The 20,000-nt window shown below is 41.3% G+C and overlaps 1 protein-coding gene across 1 annotated transcript in view; it reads left to right on the top strand.

The window, feature by feature from the left end:
* Positions 1-20,000, top strand: part of LOC307043296 (voltage-dependent T-type calcium channel subunit alpha-1H-like) — a 45,520-nt gene that overhangs the window by 5,151 nt on the left and 20,369 nt on the right. The window contains exons 4-14 of the mRNA XM_079687657.1: positions 1,953-2,112; positions 6,133-6,445; positions 6,532-6,624; positions 8,207-8,792; positions 13,110-13,489; positions 16,057-16,208; positions 16,715-16,900; positions 17,175-17,292; positions 17,798-17,953; positions 19,011-19,098; positions 19,816-20,000. The exon at positions 19,816-20,000 is cut by the window's right edge and continues 12 nt beyond it. Coding sequence (XP_079543783.1) covers positions 1,953-2,112; positions 6,133-6,445; positions 6,532-6,624; positions 8,207-8,792; positions 13,110-13,489; positions 16,057-16,208; positions 16,715-16,900; positions 17,175-17,292; positions 17,798-17,953; positions 19,011-19,098; positions 19,816-20,000 — 2,417 coding nt within the window. The remainder of the gene's footprint in view (positions 1-1,952; positions 2,113-6,132; positions 6,446-6,531; positions 6,625-8,206; positions 8,793-13,109; positions 13,490-16,056; positions 16,209-16,714; positions 16,901-17,174; positions 17,293-17,797; positions 17,954-19,010; positions 19,099-19,815) is intronic.

The following is a 20,000-nucleotide window of genomic DNA, read 5'->3' as shown; positions in this document are numbered from 1 at the left end:
TCGATTCCTGAACAGGCTGAATAGTTTAATATTTGAATGGTTTCTGTAGCTGAAAATAAGCGGAAGTTATGGAGAGCCAAACTATTGGCTGAAATAAGTGGAAAGAATAAAGATTTGAAGTACTATAGTGGAATGCTGTAAACAGCATTCACACTAATAAATCAACTAAAGGATTATGATATAATGAATAATAATAATAATTCACAAATGATAATCCAAAAATATAAAATAATTATAAGGAAAACAGTCATTTTAGTTTTGCTATTTAAAGTAAATGTAGCTGTTTATATTCTCTATATCACCCAGCCCTACTCAAAATGTAAAAGGTTTTGATTGTCTTTCGTTGTTTTGGCTCTGTACATTGGATTTTAAATGAAACACTAACTGTGAGGTTAAAAGTGCTGACAAGGCCTTTTACACATCCGACCAGTACAGTGGGAGCAGAACAGTATAAGACTCCTCTGACTTTAGGACAATGCAGCAGGTCGACAGGTAAGACAGAAGAGAGATGGTAAATAAGGAGATTTTTATGGTCAAACCGTACAACAGTTCTTGACTCAAGACAAGACACTGACCTGACTGCAATCTATAATCAGTGGACAGCAACATAAGCGTCACCTACTTTGTCTCGGTTGTGGTGTAGGGAATCAATTCTCCTAAGGTCCAATTCCAAAGAAAAAAGTCAATTCCCACACACATTAGTCTTCCCTGCATTGATTTATTTAAAAAGTGTCGACATTTTGACGCACAGGGGCCTTTCTCAAGACATATCAACAATCATTAAGTAACACATGGATTAAATACAGCCCATAATTGCATGGTAGTACAAAGGGCTCAGATCAAATTACCGACTGCATTCCAAATCATTATCTGGTGTGCTTGCTTCAGACTAGAATGAGGGCAAAAAGCCTCAGAAACTGGCAAGATGAAGATGTCTGCAGTTCAGGCCTGGCAGAACATCAGCAGGACAGATACCAAGTGTCTCCTGACATCTGTGGGTCATAGCCTTCAGAAAGCCACTGACTTAATATTAAATATGATGACTGTGAAAGAAAGACTGCTTTCACTTTCAATCCATCAACTCTCTTTCCCCTATATCTGGTGGGCCAAGTATAAAAAGGGACGCAATGTTTGACATGGAAACACCCTTACCTGAAAGTCAGCAATCACATACAAAGCCAAGACAATGAAAGATATGTTACTGTCCTTGAACTCTCCTAATTTGATTGCCATTAACAGCTCCAGCTTTCCTCTTGATGAATGCATGTTTAAACAAATAAGGACACAGTGAACAAAGTCAAGGGAATCATTGAGATTCTCAGGTTGTTCTTATCAGCTTCACACACTGGCCATCCATTTTTTTCAAACCAATTGACCTTGGCCAAACTCAGGCTGAGTGTGTTTCAGGTAGCCAAGTCTAGAAGCAGTGAATAGGAAGCATTTTGTATCTGTGCACTTTAGCAGAGTGGAGTATCATTGTTTGGACGGTAACTATTTACCATTCAATACATTACTGCTCCAGTTTGTGCAACATACATTAAGGTGTCTCCTGTCTAGAGTTACCTCCTGTGACCTTTATTTTGCTATAAAGTCGCTGATGCTATTACGTTCCACGGATGTATAAAGAGAACTGGATGAAGGATGAGCGTGAGGCTTTAAAGCCACTTTTTTGTAGTGACCAAACTGTGGCATTGCAACTTCTGTGTCAATTAAGGTAATGCCATTTGGTCATAAAAGTTGTAAAATGCACTAATAGTTTCTGCTCTATGGGCTCATGGAGGAGGAAGATATGAATAACGTTATATTCAGAAGTAGAACTTTTTTTGGCTTTTCTCAACTTGCACACGAATAAACTTGCCTCCACTTCCAATGCTGTTTCCAGCTCTCTTTATACATCCATGGTGTGTCACAGTTGCCTATGGTGTTTGTGCTGCATGTGTGTGTGTTGGCAGGCATGCGTATCCTGGTGACCCTCCTCCTCGACACACTTCCCATGCTGGGCAACGTGCTGGCACTGTGTTTCTTCGTCTTCTTCATCTTCGGCATCGTCGGCGTGCAGCTGTGGGCGGGGCTACTGAGGAACCGCTGTTTCATGGGAGAGGATGTCAAAATGTGAGTAACCATAGTAACCAGCAGATGTCACGTCAAGGGATGCATTGGCCTCATTAGTTTGAAACCTCTATAAAAAGTTTGCTCACAACTGATTAGCTTCTTTCCCATAGCTGTTATTTCTAAGAGAGGATCAATAACACTGATAGTCTGATCTAGTTGTTCTCTTATCAGTGCTGTCTGAGAGTAAGTAAATGTGTTTCCTGCAGTAACCTCCAGCATTAAGGATCACAAATCAGGGGATTAGGAGGACTAAGTGAATTTCTATGTTCCGGTATTCAGGGACTCTCAGTGGCTGGCTCAACGTGTTCCCTCAGAGTTTCACTGTCACTCCAGCTCTCTCATACATGATCCTTCACGTCATGTTCGATATCTGTCTAACCGACGCTGGAGCACAATCGCTCTCAGCCTCGCTCCCACTCACATGTACGAAAACATGATCAGATAATATCACATAACATCAGATAACATCATGTTCAGCACCTGACCTCACATGTGCTCAACCTTCCCACTCAGATAATAATCCCTGACCGTGGTGGCTGTATGTAGAGGTGGGGGTACATCGGAACAGCCTGTACTGTTGTACCGTTTGATTTACTCAGATACAATGTTGTTTGATAATTATTGTGCGGTTACTGTTACTTAACTAAAATATTTGATGACATTTTATTTTAATAGCAGAACACTCAATGTGATTTGGAAAAGAAAAAACTAAATTAAAACCAGAAAAGTTCTCTCAGTGGAATGCAATCCAAAACACTAAATTATTTTAATAACATATTAAAATTAAAGGTAGGGTATGTACACTGAACAAAAACATAAATGCAACACTTTTGTTTTTGCTCCAATTTTTCATGAGATGAACTCAAAGATCTAAAACATTTTCTATATAAAGAAAATAACCATTTCTCTGAAATATTGTTCACAAATCTGAAAAAATCTGTGATAGTGAGCACTTTTCCTTTGCCGAGATAATCCATCCCACCTCACAGGTGTGGCATATCAAGATGCTGATTAGACAGCATGATTATTGCACAGGTGTGCCTTAGGCTGGCCACAATAAAAGGCCACTCTGAAACGTGCAGTTTTGCTTTATTGGGGGGGTCTGGGGGGGTCCGAAAACCCTTGGGTTAAACCCTAACCCTAAGATGTCACCCATCTCCTTCGCATAGAGTTGATCAGGTTGTTGATTGTGGTCTGTGGAATGTTGGTCCACTCCTCTTCAATGGCTGTGCGAAGTTGCTGGATATTGGCAGGAACTGGAACACGCTGTCGTATACGCCGATCCAGAGCATCCCAAACATGCTCAATGGGTGACATGTTAGGGTTAGGGTTAGGGTTTAACCCTAGGGTTTTCGGACCCCCCCGACCTCCCCAATAAAGCAAAACTGCACGTTTCAGAGTGGCCTTTTATTGTGGCCACCCTAAGGCACACCTGTGCAATAATCATGCTGTCTAATCAGCATCTTGATATGCCACACCTGTGAGGTGGGATGGATTATCTCGGCAAAGGAGAAGTGCTCACTATCACAGATTTTTTCAGATTTGTGAACAATATTTCAGAGAAATGGTTATTTTGTGTACATAGAAAATGTTTTAGATCTTTGAGTTCATCTCATGAAAAATGGGAGCAAAAACAAAAGTGTTGCATTTATATTTTCGTTCAGTGTAAGTTTGAGAAACCGGCTCGAGATTGCTAGAATTTGAAAATACATGACCGGAGAAAATCTGCCACTTCCTTACAGAGCCCCTCCTCCAACACACACGAACGCGCACATGACCAATGAGGGCACGAGATAAGTTTGTGCACAGATGGAAGGCTGACAGGCAGGTAGGCCATCAAGTTATTTTAGCCGGGCCGGCTAAAATGATTGTTCAGGCTTTTTACAGTACAGTTTATGGATTTTTTGTCAAAGCGCTTGAGATATTCATTGCTATCGGGATGTTAAGAGCATTCCATGGAATATAACAAAAAGTGTATCTCGGGCCGGTTTCTCAAACGTACCTACCCTACCTTTAAGTAAAAAAAATATATATTTAAAAGTGTGAATCCCCAAAACAATTAAAGGTCCTTGAGCACACGCAACACATTTTAAAGTTGACTTTAATTAAATATATTATGTCAGGTTACAAATAATTATATTAGGTTAATTGAAAGCAATAATAGTCAATTGAAATACTAAATATTAGGTTGCATATATTATATAATATTATTATGCTATTCCCTTTTAACTAATCTAATACAATTATGTGTAATCTGTTATAAAAAAACATTTACTTGAAGTCAACGTTTATTTTTTCAATGCAAACAATCATGAATTTAATTAAATATGAAAAAAGTGAATACAATACAACAACAAATATTAAAATACAATAAAATATAGTAAATATAATTATTATAACAGGCTACAACCAAAAGGGAATAGGATTATGTGTGCTGCACTAGGCCTGTTTTTTTCTTCCTTCTCTGAAATTAGAAGACTTCTAAGTGTCAACCTCTATGAAAATGTATTGACCAAGTGTTAGAATTGTATTTACGCATCGACTGCAACGAGGCAGATGGCCTTTGAAGTTGGAGACGGGGAGGAGGGGCCAACTATAAATGTTGTGTTTAATAACCGCCATTGACAAATTCTACTGATCACAGCCCATAATAACTAAAAGCTTTTAATAAAAGATTGTGATTCAAGATTGAGTAGGCAGGAGGGTCTACTCAGTTCCTTGCCATATTGTTCCCCGTTGTCACATCCGAGAGCTGTAGACTGAAAATAGTTCCGTTTATTTTCACTAGAACGCAGTATTATGACAACAACAGAATCCTCAGCACTGCATTATTCTAATTTTATCACCAAGCCAGGACTCTGTGATTGTATTTCTAACGTAGTGCAGCTGTATCAGGAAAGACAATGTGACATTGTTATTGGCTCCTGCTTTAAACTCATGTTGTCACAATAGCCTCCTAAATAAGTAGCATATATATTTCCACCCGAAACAAATTGTTCTTTGGGTTTTAGTTTCAGTTAGCATTTGAGACAATAAACAACAAAATAACCTTTTTGGATAAGAAGTGAGAGCCCTGCTCCTCTGTGACCCGTCTCTACACCACACATGATTGATTGCTTATCTCTCCACTGCACCCTGCCTCTCTCTTTTTTTTCTCCCCTTCATCTGTATTTCTCTTTCTGTTTCCTCATTTCCTCCCTAAACACTCTTGTGTATTACGCACTGTCTTTCTGTTCTCTCCCAGAAACCAGACCGTCTGTACAAACAATAGGTTGTTTAACGATTTATTTTCCTAAAAATCGTTCAAACGTTACCTGAATTTGTCCAGATATCTATTTTTTGGTATTCTAGGCCCTTTTTGTGATTAGTTTTAAAACAAATAGAGCCATTCTATGTGTTTCCCATTGGACCAAAACCAAGAGTAAAATGGTTTGACTATAACAAGTTTTATTTGTGCAGCCAGATTCTAATACGGCTTGTTCTTCGGTGTCATTGTTGTAAAAAAAACAAAATAAAATAATATTATCGAGCACATGGTGACAAGTATCCTCCATTTAAATGAACATGGGTACTTTAGTTTATATTGAGTCAATCTCACATACACATTCCTGCTGTTATAGCTCACCAAATGGCTATTAATCCGTGACTGAAAATAGTCCAACAATCCCTCCTGTCTGAAAAATGACAGTGAGCAGCTCCTAATGCAAAATTAAAACTGTTTTTTCTTTACTGTGACCCATTTTTGAAGATTTACATCTTCTTAGGGACGGGCTTGGGGCAAAGTACCACAGACAGGAAAAAAAGTAGAAAAGTTCTGAGAAACTGTCTGTTTGCAGAATGGGGAAACCTACTTTAGATTTAAGCACATATTGTTATTATATGTATATTATTGTATTGCCCTAGCCGTACCAAATGTGACAGTATGTATTGCTCTTGCTCTGTGCTGTTCTGTTAACCTACCCTCCGTAATTAAGGTGTTTCTAATAAATTCATACGAAATGTTTTTCTCTTCTTCTCCAGGAGATATAACATCTCCTTCCTGAGTGGCTACTATAAGCAAGATGGCACTGATGACCACCCGTTCATCTGCTCAATGGACAGAGAGAACGGGATGCTTCGATGTTCAGATGTTCCTCGCCGCCGTGTGGGCAGGACTTACTGCCTCCTGAGTCCTGAGGAGGCCCGGACAGAGGAGGGACTCAGAGGAGACGATTCGGGGTCATGTGTGAACTGGTACCAGTATTACAACGAGTGTTTGACCGGGGAAGTAAACCCACACAAAGGAGCTATTAACTTTGACAATATTGGATATGCATGGATTGCCATTTTTCAGGTAGGACTTATATAAAGGGATTGATCTTTTATCAATAATGATGCAATTGAGACATCTCACTGTGAGTACTGTGTGCTTTCATACAGGTGATCACTCTGGAAGGTTGGGTGGACATCATGTACTACGTCATGGATGCACATTCTTTCTACAACTTCATCTACTTTATCTTCCTCATTATAGTAAGTGCACTCTCACGCACACACACAAATCTAACATAGGTTTTACCTTTTCATGTTGTACATCATATTGAAGTGCTTTTTCTCATTTTCTCCCCTCATGTTTGGAAATGGGATAGTCAAACATTTTAAACTTAGCAGAAACCACCAGGGTTGAAAATAGCAGCCTTTGAAGAAGTGCCAAAAACTGCTTTTAGAGCCACATGAAGCTGGATCCAGCCTATCAATCTCAACAGACCCCCATGTTAAAATGCCCCACTTCACAGCAGTAATACACGTTTACAGCCCAGTGCAAAAAATAGCAGATGTCTACTATTTTTATTTTATTATTATTATTTAATATATATTTTTTACTTAAAGGTAGGGTAGGTAAGTTTGAGAAACCGGCTCGAGATACACTTTTTGTTATATTCCATGGAATGCTCTTAACATCCCGATAGCAATGAATATCTGAAGTGCTTTGACAAAAAATCCATTAAAAAATGTCATCTGTGGAAGCCGTAGTACTGTAAAAAGCACGACCAATCATTTTAGCCGGCCCGGCTAAAATAACTGGATGCCCTACCTGCCTGTCAGCTTTCCATCTGTGCACAAACTTATCTCGTGCCCTCATTGGTCATGTGCACGTTCGTGTGTGTTGGAGGAGGGGCTCTGTGAGGAAGTGGCAGATTTTCTCCGGCTGTGTATTTTCAAATTCTAGCACACTCGAGCTGCTTTCTCCAAAATTACCTACCCCACCTTTAATGTATAAAAGCATGCATAATTAAGAGCTAGGACTGAGTGATAGGTTGGTGGGTGCCTCAACAGATTGGGCCGCTAGCTGACTCACATTGTACTTCACCCAGGCCTGCCTCAGCTACACCTCTTTGGACACTTTTGGATTAGTCTGGAGTACTATGGTAGCTTCACTGCCAGGTTTGAAAGGGCTGGAGCCTCACAACAACTTTTCAGAACCTTGTATAACGTTTTGTTAAAAACACTTCTCAGCTTAATTCAGTCTAGTTCAAAACCTCTGCAGAGAACATCCTTCAAGAGGCCCTATTATGCTTTTTGGGGTTTTACCTTTCCCGAAGTGTAGGTTTTTAACCATTCACAACAGAGCCAGTTAACCAATCAGAGCAGACAGAGGGGGGAAAGAGGGGCTGCAGCACAGGTAGAATGAGATAAATAAAAGCACCTTTTTGAACATTAAAGCATGTAATCGTGTCACAGTAGAGGCAAAAAATAAGAATATGAACCTTAAAATGTGCATAACATGTCCTCTTTATAAGGTACGATAACATAAGATAAGATATACTTTATTGATCACAGCAGCATGTAAACAAGGCATTGCACACAATGTTAAGATGAAAAGGAGTGCAAACAGACATAAACATAAAATGTAAACATCTCAAAATAGAAAATAATACTATTATTAAACAAATGGTTGAATTGATACCTCTCCGACGGTGTCAATGAAATCTGAACATCATGATCTTTGCGATGCGTTTATGGCTGAGCTGTCGTATTGGATTGCATTAGATAAAGTTGAATACATTGGACTGTGTTTTTACAACAGTGCGTCATGTTTTTTTGTAATGACCAGGTGGGCTCCTTCTTCATGATCAATCTGTGCCTGGTCGTCATAGCAACCCAGTTTTCTGAAACAAAGCAGAGGGAACACGCCTTAATGAAATCGGAGCAGCGCGCCCGGCAGCTCCACCAATCGGCTTCTACGCTGGCCAGCGACAGCCAACCAGGGAGCTGCTACGAGGAGATCATCCGCTACCTGGGGCACCTGGGCCGAAAGGCGTGGCGGCGTCTGGGCCGTTGCGTCACTGGGACACGAAATCACTTCCACTGCGTGTGTCAGAAAGACCCTGGAGGCGGAGCCACCAGGGGGGGCGGAGCTGGGGAGATGAACGGACTCGCTAACCGGCACTCGGGCCATGTTCCCAACGACCTGTCACACCTTCATCAGCTTTATCACCAGCATCACCAGCATCATCATCATCACCACCAGCAGCCCCCCCAGCCTCAGCAGGAGCCTGAGGTGAGAAACGGAGGGAATGGTTTTAATTATCCCTTCATATCGCCCCTCCTCAGCCACCTGGATGCGAAGGCCCGGGACAAGAAGAGGCTGGTTGCCAAGGAGACTGTCAACAGACCCCCACAGCTGGTGCTGGAGCATGGTGAGAACCAAGGGGTGTGTTTGTGTGTGTGTGGGTGTGTGTGTGTGTGTGTGTGTGGGTGTGTGTGTGTGTGTGTGTGTGTGTGTGTGTGTGTGTGTGTGTGTGTGTGTGTGTGTGTGTGTGTGTGTGTGTGTGTGTGTGTGTGTGTGTGTGTGTGTGTGTTTGAGGGTGTCAGTGTTTGTGCTCCGCTATTAGCTCGTCAACCTGGTCCCTGCAGGTCTGACTGCATGGATGTGTTGATTATTTAGATTAAAGGGGTTGTTAACAAAGCTTTCAAAGAAGAGTTCAACCCAAAATGTAAACACTTCTTCCTCTTACCTGTAGTGCTAATAATCAATCTAGATTATTGTTGTGTGAATTGCAGAGTGTTGAAGATATGACTCATCTCAAATATAGGGGGATTGAATGGCATTAGCAATATTTTTGTTTCAGAAATGAATACCAGTTAATACCAATACCAGTTAATAAAAGACCGTTTTGTGTGCAGATTTAATTAGACACTGTTTTCTTTCTACCAAATTACAAGTGCTCACCATGTCACTGCACATAACAAATTGTGCATTTATGGACAAGAGCAAAAGAAGGAGGAGATTGGAGGTGCTCTAACTACCTAGGATTGCCATAGCCCCCCCTGTAGCACCCCCAACACATGTCTGTGGTTTATTTTACAATATCATTTTACATTTCTTTAAGCTTGTTTGCATCTCTCTCTCTCTGTCTCTTAACATCCAGCACAGCTATGCACCTCCTAATGTACTCACTTAACAATTTCACAACACAGACACTCACTCTCTTAGCTGTTGGGCTTACGGTAATCATATGCGAAAAATATTTAGACTCTAAATCAAACCACTGGCCAGAAGTGCATCCACCAGGATGATATATGTGCGGTGAAATGATTTTGATTCATTAGTCGAGGTTTTGTTCACTGGATGCATCAGTTTGAGATTTCAGAAATTGACGCTGAATGTTGACAGTCCTGTCTTTTGCTGGCTGCGTGTGTGCAAGCCAGGTCTGTGGAAATGATATATGGGTGTTGTAAACCTTATATTTATCCCTTGAGCTGAATATATTGCGTTGTTTTTAAAATAAAAGGACATTGTAATTTAGTGTAATTTAGTCGTACTGCATACATGCGTGTGCGTGTGCAACCCCTATAACACCAGCAAAGGAAAATCTCTGGCTCTGTTCATCATACAAGAGGCTCGTGCTCAATGTTTTGGTGTAGTTCAGTAGTGATTTCTGGTGTGAGACCTTGCTGTTGAGTTTTTCAAATGTAATTTTGATACTTTGAGCACAAAAAGCTGAGTGCCATCCATAAATTGTAACTTAGAAGTGGTTATAGTCACTGTGATGTCATGGTTTTGAAGACTCACATTTTACATTTTGACCGTCGCAATCTTGGTTTTAAGGTCATCATGTTTTGTGGAAACAGAAGTGATAAAAGAGCAAAGTACAATCGAAAGCTTTAAGTTGACCTCAATTTTACAATAATATGAATACATTGAAAACACACTGAAGGGGTTAAAGTTGTAAGACAAGAACATGGAAGACACCAAATGGTAGCAACATTCAATCTAAAAGGCAGCAAAACCTTAAAAGAAACCTGCTTTATTGTCTGCTATCTCCAGTATGTGGATGAAATATGCTCAAAGTATTATAAAAAAGGAGAAGAGCTTCTGCCCTGCACATTTTCTTTTTAATTAAAAAGCGTTCAGTCCTTGATCCACCTGCGAGGCAAACTGTACACTTCTACATTCAGGTAATAGGCCCAAAGCAAACGCATCTGTCACCCTTACATAATATTGCACTTGGGGTGTTTTTGGCCTATGGGATTTGTAGAAAACAAATGTGGAGACTAAGTGATGTGATATATGAAAGGGGAGGTCAACACACATTTACAGCAGTTTCTTTCTGGATAAACAAATAATCTGTTAAAAAAATTGGCAAATGCTGTCATACAACAAAACATTGTATTTAACAAAATAAGTCAAAAGAGTCATAACGCTTTAGTCAAATCTATTCAAGTCTACCAATTGCAGTTTTAACAATTGATGATTCATCCAGAACAAATCTCCCTGACCTTTTTGCACATATCTCATCCTCTATGGTTGATTACCTTACATCTGAGCTGAGACATAAAATGAAGGAATTAGGATGTGACTGTTCATGGAAATTATTAACAACAGGATATTGTAGAGACATGTCACCCTGATTGAACATCTTTTACTTACTTACACTAAATGTGTTATAAAATGCATTTTTAGATAATTAACGGCAGCATGTCTTGGCAGAGACAATGTAAAGTTACTCTGAATAAATCACACACTTTGAGAACTTGCCCTTGAAGATTTTATGGTTCTGATTTTCAGATGTAACGGGTTTAAAGGGCTCCTCCAAAGGAATGCACTCCTACATATTGGGGGACCCACTTCACAGAAACATTCAACTGGACGGTCAAATTCAGAGCAGCAGATATCCTGACTTTAATTCCCTGATACGCTCCAAAAAACAACACATACTTTTAAAGAGTCCATACTTGGGCTTTAGAAAACAATTTTTGACAAAATAACACTGAAAACATCACAGTGACATTGTCTGTTTTCTGCTATTTTCTCAGACCACAAAATCTGGCTTTATGCTTATTTTCCGAAAGCTTCATTCATAACGATGACATTTCAACTTTAAATCAACATTTGATTGTTAAATATTTTTTCTTGCATGTCTATTCATTCTGTTTAAACCCAGTGTTTCTGCACGGTTGCAGATAAAGATGAAGCTACACTACTCAGTGTTTCCCCTGTTTACCAGCGCTGCAGAATTATGAGTGCCGATGCTAAAAATTTAACTCAATCATTAATATTTGCTACTCTCGCAGCTTAGTCTCTCCACACACACTCATGGAGTGGAGCAGAGGAGAGACAGGTGAGGTGAGGATAACACTGTCTGAACCGGTGGCAAACAGGCTCTAAATGAATGGTATTGTCCTATTCATAGATTCCAAAGGTGGCTGTGAAGGATTTGTTAGATCCATACATTTCATAAAACTCCAGAGAGGTGTTAAATTGGAAAGTCAACATTATTTAAAAAAAAAGATGGATAGCATTTCCAAAACCATGCTTTTATCCAACTAAATATGCTGCTTTTATCCTTATTTGTTGGTGTCTAGCCTTTCAAAATCAACAATCACTACTTACTCACCCGCTTGCTGCACACAAAGGGAGGCAAGCACTGAAGATTTATATTCATTAAAGAAAGTGAATTTAATAGAAAGAGAGAGTTACTCAAATTTTCTTGCCGGATTATTCTTTTCTTCTAGGGTGATGATGTCATGAAATATGACGACAGACCTTTGAAACTTGTATAATCTCACTAGAAGTTTCCAATGTCAAAAAAAAAAAAAAAAAGGTAAAGCCCTAAAGCCCAGTGTTAGAAGCCTTAAGTGGTATTCCCAATAAAGTACAGTGTAATACAACTCAGTGGTTAATGTAACTGGCACACTTCCAGTGCAAAGAAAACTGAGTAAAATTCAGTGTGTGCTCGAATGCATTGGCAATCCTGGGCCGAATTATTTTTACAGAAAAGGTTTTTTTGTAACGGAGAGCAATTTTTAGCAATTCCGCCTGCTGAAAGTTTCCCTGCAGCCCATATTATCTATATAGAGGCTCACCACAGAACGGGTAGATTGGATTCACTATATCAGTCTCCAGTGAAACATGAATTTGTTGTAATTGTGATGACAAGTGAACTGCTCCTGCTAGATTAGTCTTTGTTGTTATGCCATTGGAGCATTCCTCACGAGCTGCTTGCTAATGAATTCTGCTGAAATCTTACTTCCGCTTCACTCCACGCCCCTTCCCCCTATCTCACACACACACACACACACACACACACACACACACACACACACACACACACACACACACACACACACACACACACACACACACACACACACACACACACACACACACACACACACACACACACACACACACACACACACACACACACACACACACACACACACACACACACACACACACACACACACACACAAACCCCTGTTCTAATAAAAGATCTCCCCCTCTAAACAAAAGCATCCCAACAGCACAGTGTCTTCCATGTTATTGAATTTCTGACAGATAATTAAATGAAGGGGCTCTCCTTTACCTGGCAGATTATATATTGAGTGACGAAATATCATCTGCAAGATTTAAACATGCGGAATCAACTATGTACCATTAACCTTGTGCATGTAGGATGTATGATGTTAATAACCAGTGTCTATATCACCTCTTCCCTGTGTCTGTGCAGGTGGGTGTACCGGGCAGCCTGGGTTACCGTTGCCAGGTGAAGTTCCAGGAGACTCCTCAGTATGCCCGTACTGCATCTACTACAACCAACTGAGTGATAGTGAAAATGTTCATGAGCATCCTGAAGATCAGAATCATGGGTACAGCAAGTCATGCCATGGCAACAGCCCGTGTCATAATAGCAGCCCATGCCACTGTAGCAGCCCCCCCCGCCGCATCGATGCTCAGGTGTCGGAGCCGAAGAAAAGGCTGTACAAGCGCTGCTGGGCGGGACTCCAATCAAAACTGGAACTCATCGTTTCCAGCAGATACTTCAGCAGAGGGATCATGATTGCCATCCTCATTAACACACTGTCGATGGGCATAGAGTACCACGAACAGGTATGTAAGAGTGATGGTAAGAGGCTGCACGTGTGTACATGCATAGCCATGTGTGAGACACTTGCAGATTGGATGTGGTACAGTTTGATTGAAAATTGATTTGCTAATCACTGTGAAGCCAATAACCCCACCCTCCAATCAAAACATACGACACCAAGCATATGGGACCACCAAGCGTGTGCGTGTGCGTGTGTGTGTGTGTGTGTGTGTGTGTGTGTGTGTGTGTGTGTGTGTGTGTGTGTGTGTGTGTGTGTGTGTGTGTGTGTGTGTGTGTGTGTGTGTGTGTGTGTGTGTGTGTGTGTGTGTGTGTGTGTGTGTGTGTGTGTGTGGGCTGAGCACGCATGTATCAGAAGGTGGAGAAACTCATAAGACCTGAAGTGTTAATTAAAGCGTGACCCTGGGACAGGAGAGAGTGAGCGGTGTGGAGACGGGGCAGAGTGAGAAAAGCCAGTGTGAGCGAGTGAAGAAGTGAGGAGGAGGAGGAGGAGAGCAGATCTGACATTGTGATTGGCTGAAAGGCAGAGAGAGACGGTGGGAGACGGGGGAAGATTGCCTTTGGCCCATTTCCTGAACAATATGATAGACTTGGATGGCCTTGACTTCTTGAATATCTAACATTTAAGGATAAGACCAACTCTATTTTATCCTTTTTTAAATGAGCCGGTCCTTTGAAGAGACCAAAACCAAGAGTGAACTGTATGAATGAATAAAGGAATAGAAGAACAGCCTGGTACCATTTTTTCTCTGTGCCATAGAATTCGATTGTCATCTCACATTTTTTTTTTACAAATAGAGCCATACAATTTAGTTGGATTGCCCTTCCTCATTTCAGGGAACGTGAACAGTAAGCGCGTTCACACCAAGTACTTTTCCCACAAAGGTTCCTAAGAACTACGATTTAGTTGCGTTCACACCAAAAAGTCCCAGGAACTAGAGAATTCTAAAGAAGAGAGTTCTAGAGAACCTTTTTTACCCCCTTTTCAGTCCCTGTTAGAGAGCAGGGACTTTCGTGGGAGAAAAAGTTTCCTGTGTCTGATTGGCTGGGCGGAATGCAAACCACGCCCAGTCAAACTCCCAAAAACTTTTGTGAAGCCGCCATTTTATTATCCTCACATTGCATTATTATTAGCCCAGCGCAGAAACGCAGAGAGACTAACTTTTGACAACACAAAATAAAACATGGGAGCGGTGGAGATGAGGAGGTGTCGGCGTTCTGGCCGTTTACTCGGAAGGCTTCAGTAGAAGCTGCTGGGAGTCCCAGCAGCTTCTACTGAAGCCAGTCCCTAACTCCGGGGACTTCCGGCCGGGGATTTTGGGCGGCAGTATACGCCGTGAAGTTGTTTGCGGCCTGCCAGTAAACCCAAAGCAGAAGAAGAAGAAGTGACGTCAGCGGCTTCATTTGCCTAATCCACCCCCAGGAACTAATTTCCGGTGTGAACGCGATCTGTACTTAGTTCATGAGAACTAAAGAGTTCTCAGGAACCTTTGTGGGAAAAAGTACTTGGTGTGAACGCGCCTAGTGTGTTCATGTTTTTTGAATCGCCGGAAAGTAGCTCTTTGACAGGCAAATGTCACGAGCATGCTCAGAAACACATCTTTTTGTTTACACTGCTGCGTTTGTTTGTCAAGCTGGGAGAAATAAACCACAATGTTTGTATATCTACTGTAATGAAGAAATGCCACTTCATGCCACGGTACATGGCTTATGTTTCAATACCATCGTTTTTATTCAACAAGATCTCCATGGCATGATGGCATGTGATATATTACACTCACATATGTGGACTATAGAGTTTTTTATTTTTAGATTTGTTGAAAAGTTAAAGAATAAAACTTAAAATCTGTGGTTCTCAAACTGCTTCTGTATTGCCCCTGTTTACAATCAGAAAGCCTTTAATGCCCCTATCGCCCTGCAAACAATTGTTTTTTCAAACCAAAAATAGTGTGAAAATTACTGACAAAACATATTTGAAAATAATTATCTAAAATGTACATGAACTACTTTTGGATTCATGAAAATAACTACTTAAACATAGACTTGGACTGAACAAAACACTCAGTTATTCTACAGTGAACCTGAGAGTAAGATCATTTTTAATATGCACAGTGTTTTGCAGTCTGAATCAATATTGATAGCCTTGCTTTACACTCCTCTTTGACTAGAATCAAATGAATTCAGCTCCAACTTTTCCTTCCAATCATGTGTTTCCCTCCTGTAATACCTCTACAGACCCAAGAGTGGCCCCGCCCGGCAAATTGAGAACCACAGCTTTAAGTAATATGAATGACATCAATAATACAAAGTGTATTCCCTCAATCTACTCCAGAGGATAGTCGGTAAAAGCACACCTGTATTCACATCCTGGAGCAGCTGCGCTCTCCATATCTGCAACTTCATCATCCATTTAAAGCTAAACTGCAGCCTTGAGGGGCATTTCAGAAACATGTTTACTCTCCTCACTGCCAGTCTGTCTGTCTCTGTTTATTTGTTCATTTTTCTCTCTGCCTGTCCAATATGTACATCAATCTCTCTCTGTTTTCTCTCCACAAACACTGCGCCTCTTCAGCCGAAGGAGCTGACAGATATTTTGGAGATCAGTAACATGGTGTTCACCAGTCTGTTCAGTCTTGAGATGCTACTGAAGCTGGCAGCTCTCGGGCTCTTTGGCTACATCAAGAACCCCTACAACGGCTTCGACAGCGTCATTGTCATCATCAGGTGGGGCTCTAGAGGGAGGGAGGGGTCTTTCACTGTAAATTAACCCCAAAATGGATATTCTGTAAGTGGATATTGGTTTTGTCGTTTGAAAATCCTCCCTGCGAGTCAGAGTCCCGAGCTGTCACAGTGGCTCTGCAGTGAAGCACTGTGGCTGCACTCTGAAGTCCAAGGGACCTGTATTCACTCCATTATGAAGAACTACAAGCTAAATTATGTATCTGAGCTGGAAGGGCTTTGCTTGTTTAATTTACCAGCGCACAACGGTATCCCCTCCTTTATTGTCTGGTAAGCTGTAAACAGCATTGGCCCATTTCCTCTTTTCAGTTGCCACATAGCCACAAAAAAAATTACTTAGCATTTTCCTTTCCTGAAATAAGGCTATTGTGCTTTGATGCTAATGCTGATTTAAATGGAGCTTCAGCTGTGGTTAAGAACATATTGATTCCTTTGTTTGCTTAAATGTAAATCTAACTTTGTGTTTATAATGCTGCTTGTGTGTGTTGCAGTGTGTGGGAGATTATGGGTGAGGCAGAGGGAGGCTTGTCGGTGCTTCGTACCTTCAGACTGCTGAGGGTTTTGAAGCTGGTCCGCTTCCTTCCTGCTCTGAGGAGGCAGCTGGTGGTGCTGGTGAAGACCATGGACAATGTGGCCACATTCTGCATGTTGCTGATGCTCTTTATATTCATATTCAGGTATTTGTCTTCCTTTCTCTCAAGGCCATACTGCAGGCTGAGTCTCACCTTCCAAACCGCTCTTTTCCTCAGCTTCAATTATACCTTTCGGAAAATTGCAATCATTATTTCTGACCTTTTTCTTACACTGTTGCTAAACATATTACCACATGCATCATCACCCTTTCCACTCACACAATTACTCACGCAGGCAGTATTACATATCCATAATAAATTACTATGTAATGAAAGTAATGTATTTTCTGATTGTTTTGTGTCTGTTTGTGTGTTGCAGTATCTTGGGAATGCATTTGTTCGGCTGCAAATTCGGTTTGCAACAAGACACTGGAGACACCTTACCTGACAGAAAAAACTTTGACTCTCTGCTCTGGGCGACTGTCACTGTGTTTCAGGTTAGACAAAGACACCGACATGCACTATTCCCCTCACATACAGACACACCAGAAGAGTTCATAAATACACTTACAAAAATATTTAATGTTGAGGAAATTCTCTATTAAATAAACAGCTTAAAGTGCGATTTTAAAACTAATTGTGAGGATATCAAACAGCAGAAGCCGCCGTCACCCGTAGGAGACCTGACGATATTCCCCATTTATTCATGTGCTCCAATTTGAGAGTGCTCACTCTCGATTTTCCAACAAAATATAAAAATTCTCCCAGTGGGCAGGTGAGATACACTTCACAAGCAGAGTAGGAGGAAGAGTAATGAATCAAGCACTCCACAGGAACTCATTTACCACTGATGAGCATCATTAACGTTCAACTGACTATGAGATATTAAAGGAAGAACCCTCTTGTATTATGACTCCTATTATACTTACAAACAGCTACTACAGTTGATATCTGGTCCGTTCTGTTTAACAGTGTTTGTCTCTTATCTCTTCCCCTCTGCAGATCCTCACTCAGGAGGACTGGAACGCGGTGCTCTATAATGGGATGGCCTCAACCACGCCGTTGGCCGCCCTCTACTTTGTAGCCCTCATGACCTTCGGCAACTACGTCCTCTTCAACTTGCTTGTAGCCATTTTGGTGGAGGGCTTTCAGGCTGAGGTAAGGGGCAAAGATGCAGTTTCATTTGAGCTACCCAGAGAACGAGGCAGCGAGAACGGGACTAATTGAGCTCTGTTGTACTGATGATACCAAAGCTGCCTACGAGAGCATAATCTCCAGCATCCTGCCTGTGTGGCTTCTCCCCCTTTCTCTCTTTATCCGTTGTTTTCCTGTTCTTGCACAGTTGTCCTCTCTTCCCCTCCCTCTCTCTTTTTCTCTTTTCATTCCCTTGTCTTTCTTTCTTTCTCTCTATCTTTCTTTCTCACACACACACACACACACACACACACACACACACACACACACACACACACACACACACACACACACACACACACACACACACACACACACACACACACACACACACACACACACACACACACACACACACACACACACACACACACACACACACACACACACACACACGCACACACACCATTTTCTCCAGGGTAGGATGTGTTTGATTTCGCCTGCCATTCACAGCTGGTGAGCTTTTGTTGTTTAGTTTTCATCTTTTATCTCCAGCATCAGAGAGCACTTGCTCGCGCTCTCTAGCTCTATCATAAACACACACACACACACACACACACACACACACACACACACACACACACACACACACACACACACACACACACACACACACACACACACACACACACACACACACACACACACACACACACACACACACACACACACACACACACACACACACACACACACACACACACACACAAAGATACCCTTTGCCAAAGCCGTCTGCCTCCATATTTCTGGCGTGAATTTTAATTAAATTCAGTAAAGCTTTATTGGCGTGACTTCAGGAGATCGCTGCCAAAGCCATGCACATAACTCAACTAGAGAACACTGGAGATCCCCTTCGCCCGTCTGCCTCCCGCTCTTTGTTTCTCAGTCTGTCCCTCTCAACTTTCTCATATTTTTTCACTTTTATACCAGTCAACAGACAGTGAGAAAATGATGAAGATGATGATGCACATTGTGATGATAGTGGGGATCCCCGGTGATGTGGGTGTTTCTGTGGGTTTAGGGTGATGCCAACAGATCCGAGGCAGATGACGAGAGGCAGTCGCTCTGTTACGAGGATGAGGAGAAGTTGAGAGAGATGTACGCTGCAGGTACTAACTCTTATATTAATTCAGAGCTGGACATGGAAACATGGACCGTCAAATGCATGATCATCCAGCTTTTAAACAAATCAACAGCTTTACTAAAGGGTGTTTTAAAAAGAAAAGATACTCAAACTGAAGTATTTTTTACCAAAACTGTGTAAACATTTTGGGTAATATGTTTACAGACCGCTTCCTCGTTTACTTATGGCCTGATCTATGGTACTAGTTGTATTGCAAACAATACCAAGAACCTTTCCCTTAGATCATTTTTATGAAACCCAGAGATTCTGTAAAATTTACTATTAATTTGAAAACCTTCCATCTTTTGAATTCTTTATTCATTTAATAACTGCTGCACGTCCCAGAATTTCTCTCTCTATGGAGATATAAAAGCTGTTTTCTAACAGAAATGTAGTCAGCCAGAGATAAATATTGTACATTTTCAAAGGGTGCTTTTTATTACGCTTTTATTTAAACATTGGTCTGATCTTAGACCTATTTTTAATGACTATATGCTGAATAAATTGGTATCTTAATTGGGAAACTTCATCATGTGTATCACTAAATTACAAAATGTAAACTACACCTCCGGTTTTCAAATTCACAAATCAGAATACATGACCTCTGTTGCTGAATTTTGTGGCAATAACTGTGAAAAATACGTTTTAATAAACAGAAATTATCCCTTAACTAAAATGTTTTCCTTTGGTTGTGTGTGTGCAGAGCTCAAGATCCAGGCCATGATGTTGAGTCCCAATGGTCTCCTGAACCCAAAGGCCTCCATGCCCCAGCTCCACCCCCCCCCTCCTCCTCTGCCCGTCATCACACACACGGCAGCCACGCCCACCATCAACTACAGCCAGTCGCGGAGGGCGAGTGGCGTCTCCATGGACGTCCACAGCCTGGAG

This window comes from Notothenia rossii, assembly GCF_949606895.1.
Source record: "Notothenia rossii genome assembly, chromosome: 1".
NCBI classification, from domain to species: domain Eukaryota; kingdom Metazoa; phylum Chordata; class Actinopteri; order Perciformes; family Nototheniidae; genus Notothenia; species Notothenia rossii.
This window is presented reverse-complemented; position numbering and strand designations above follow the sequence as displayed.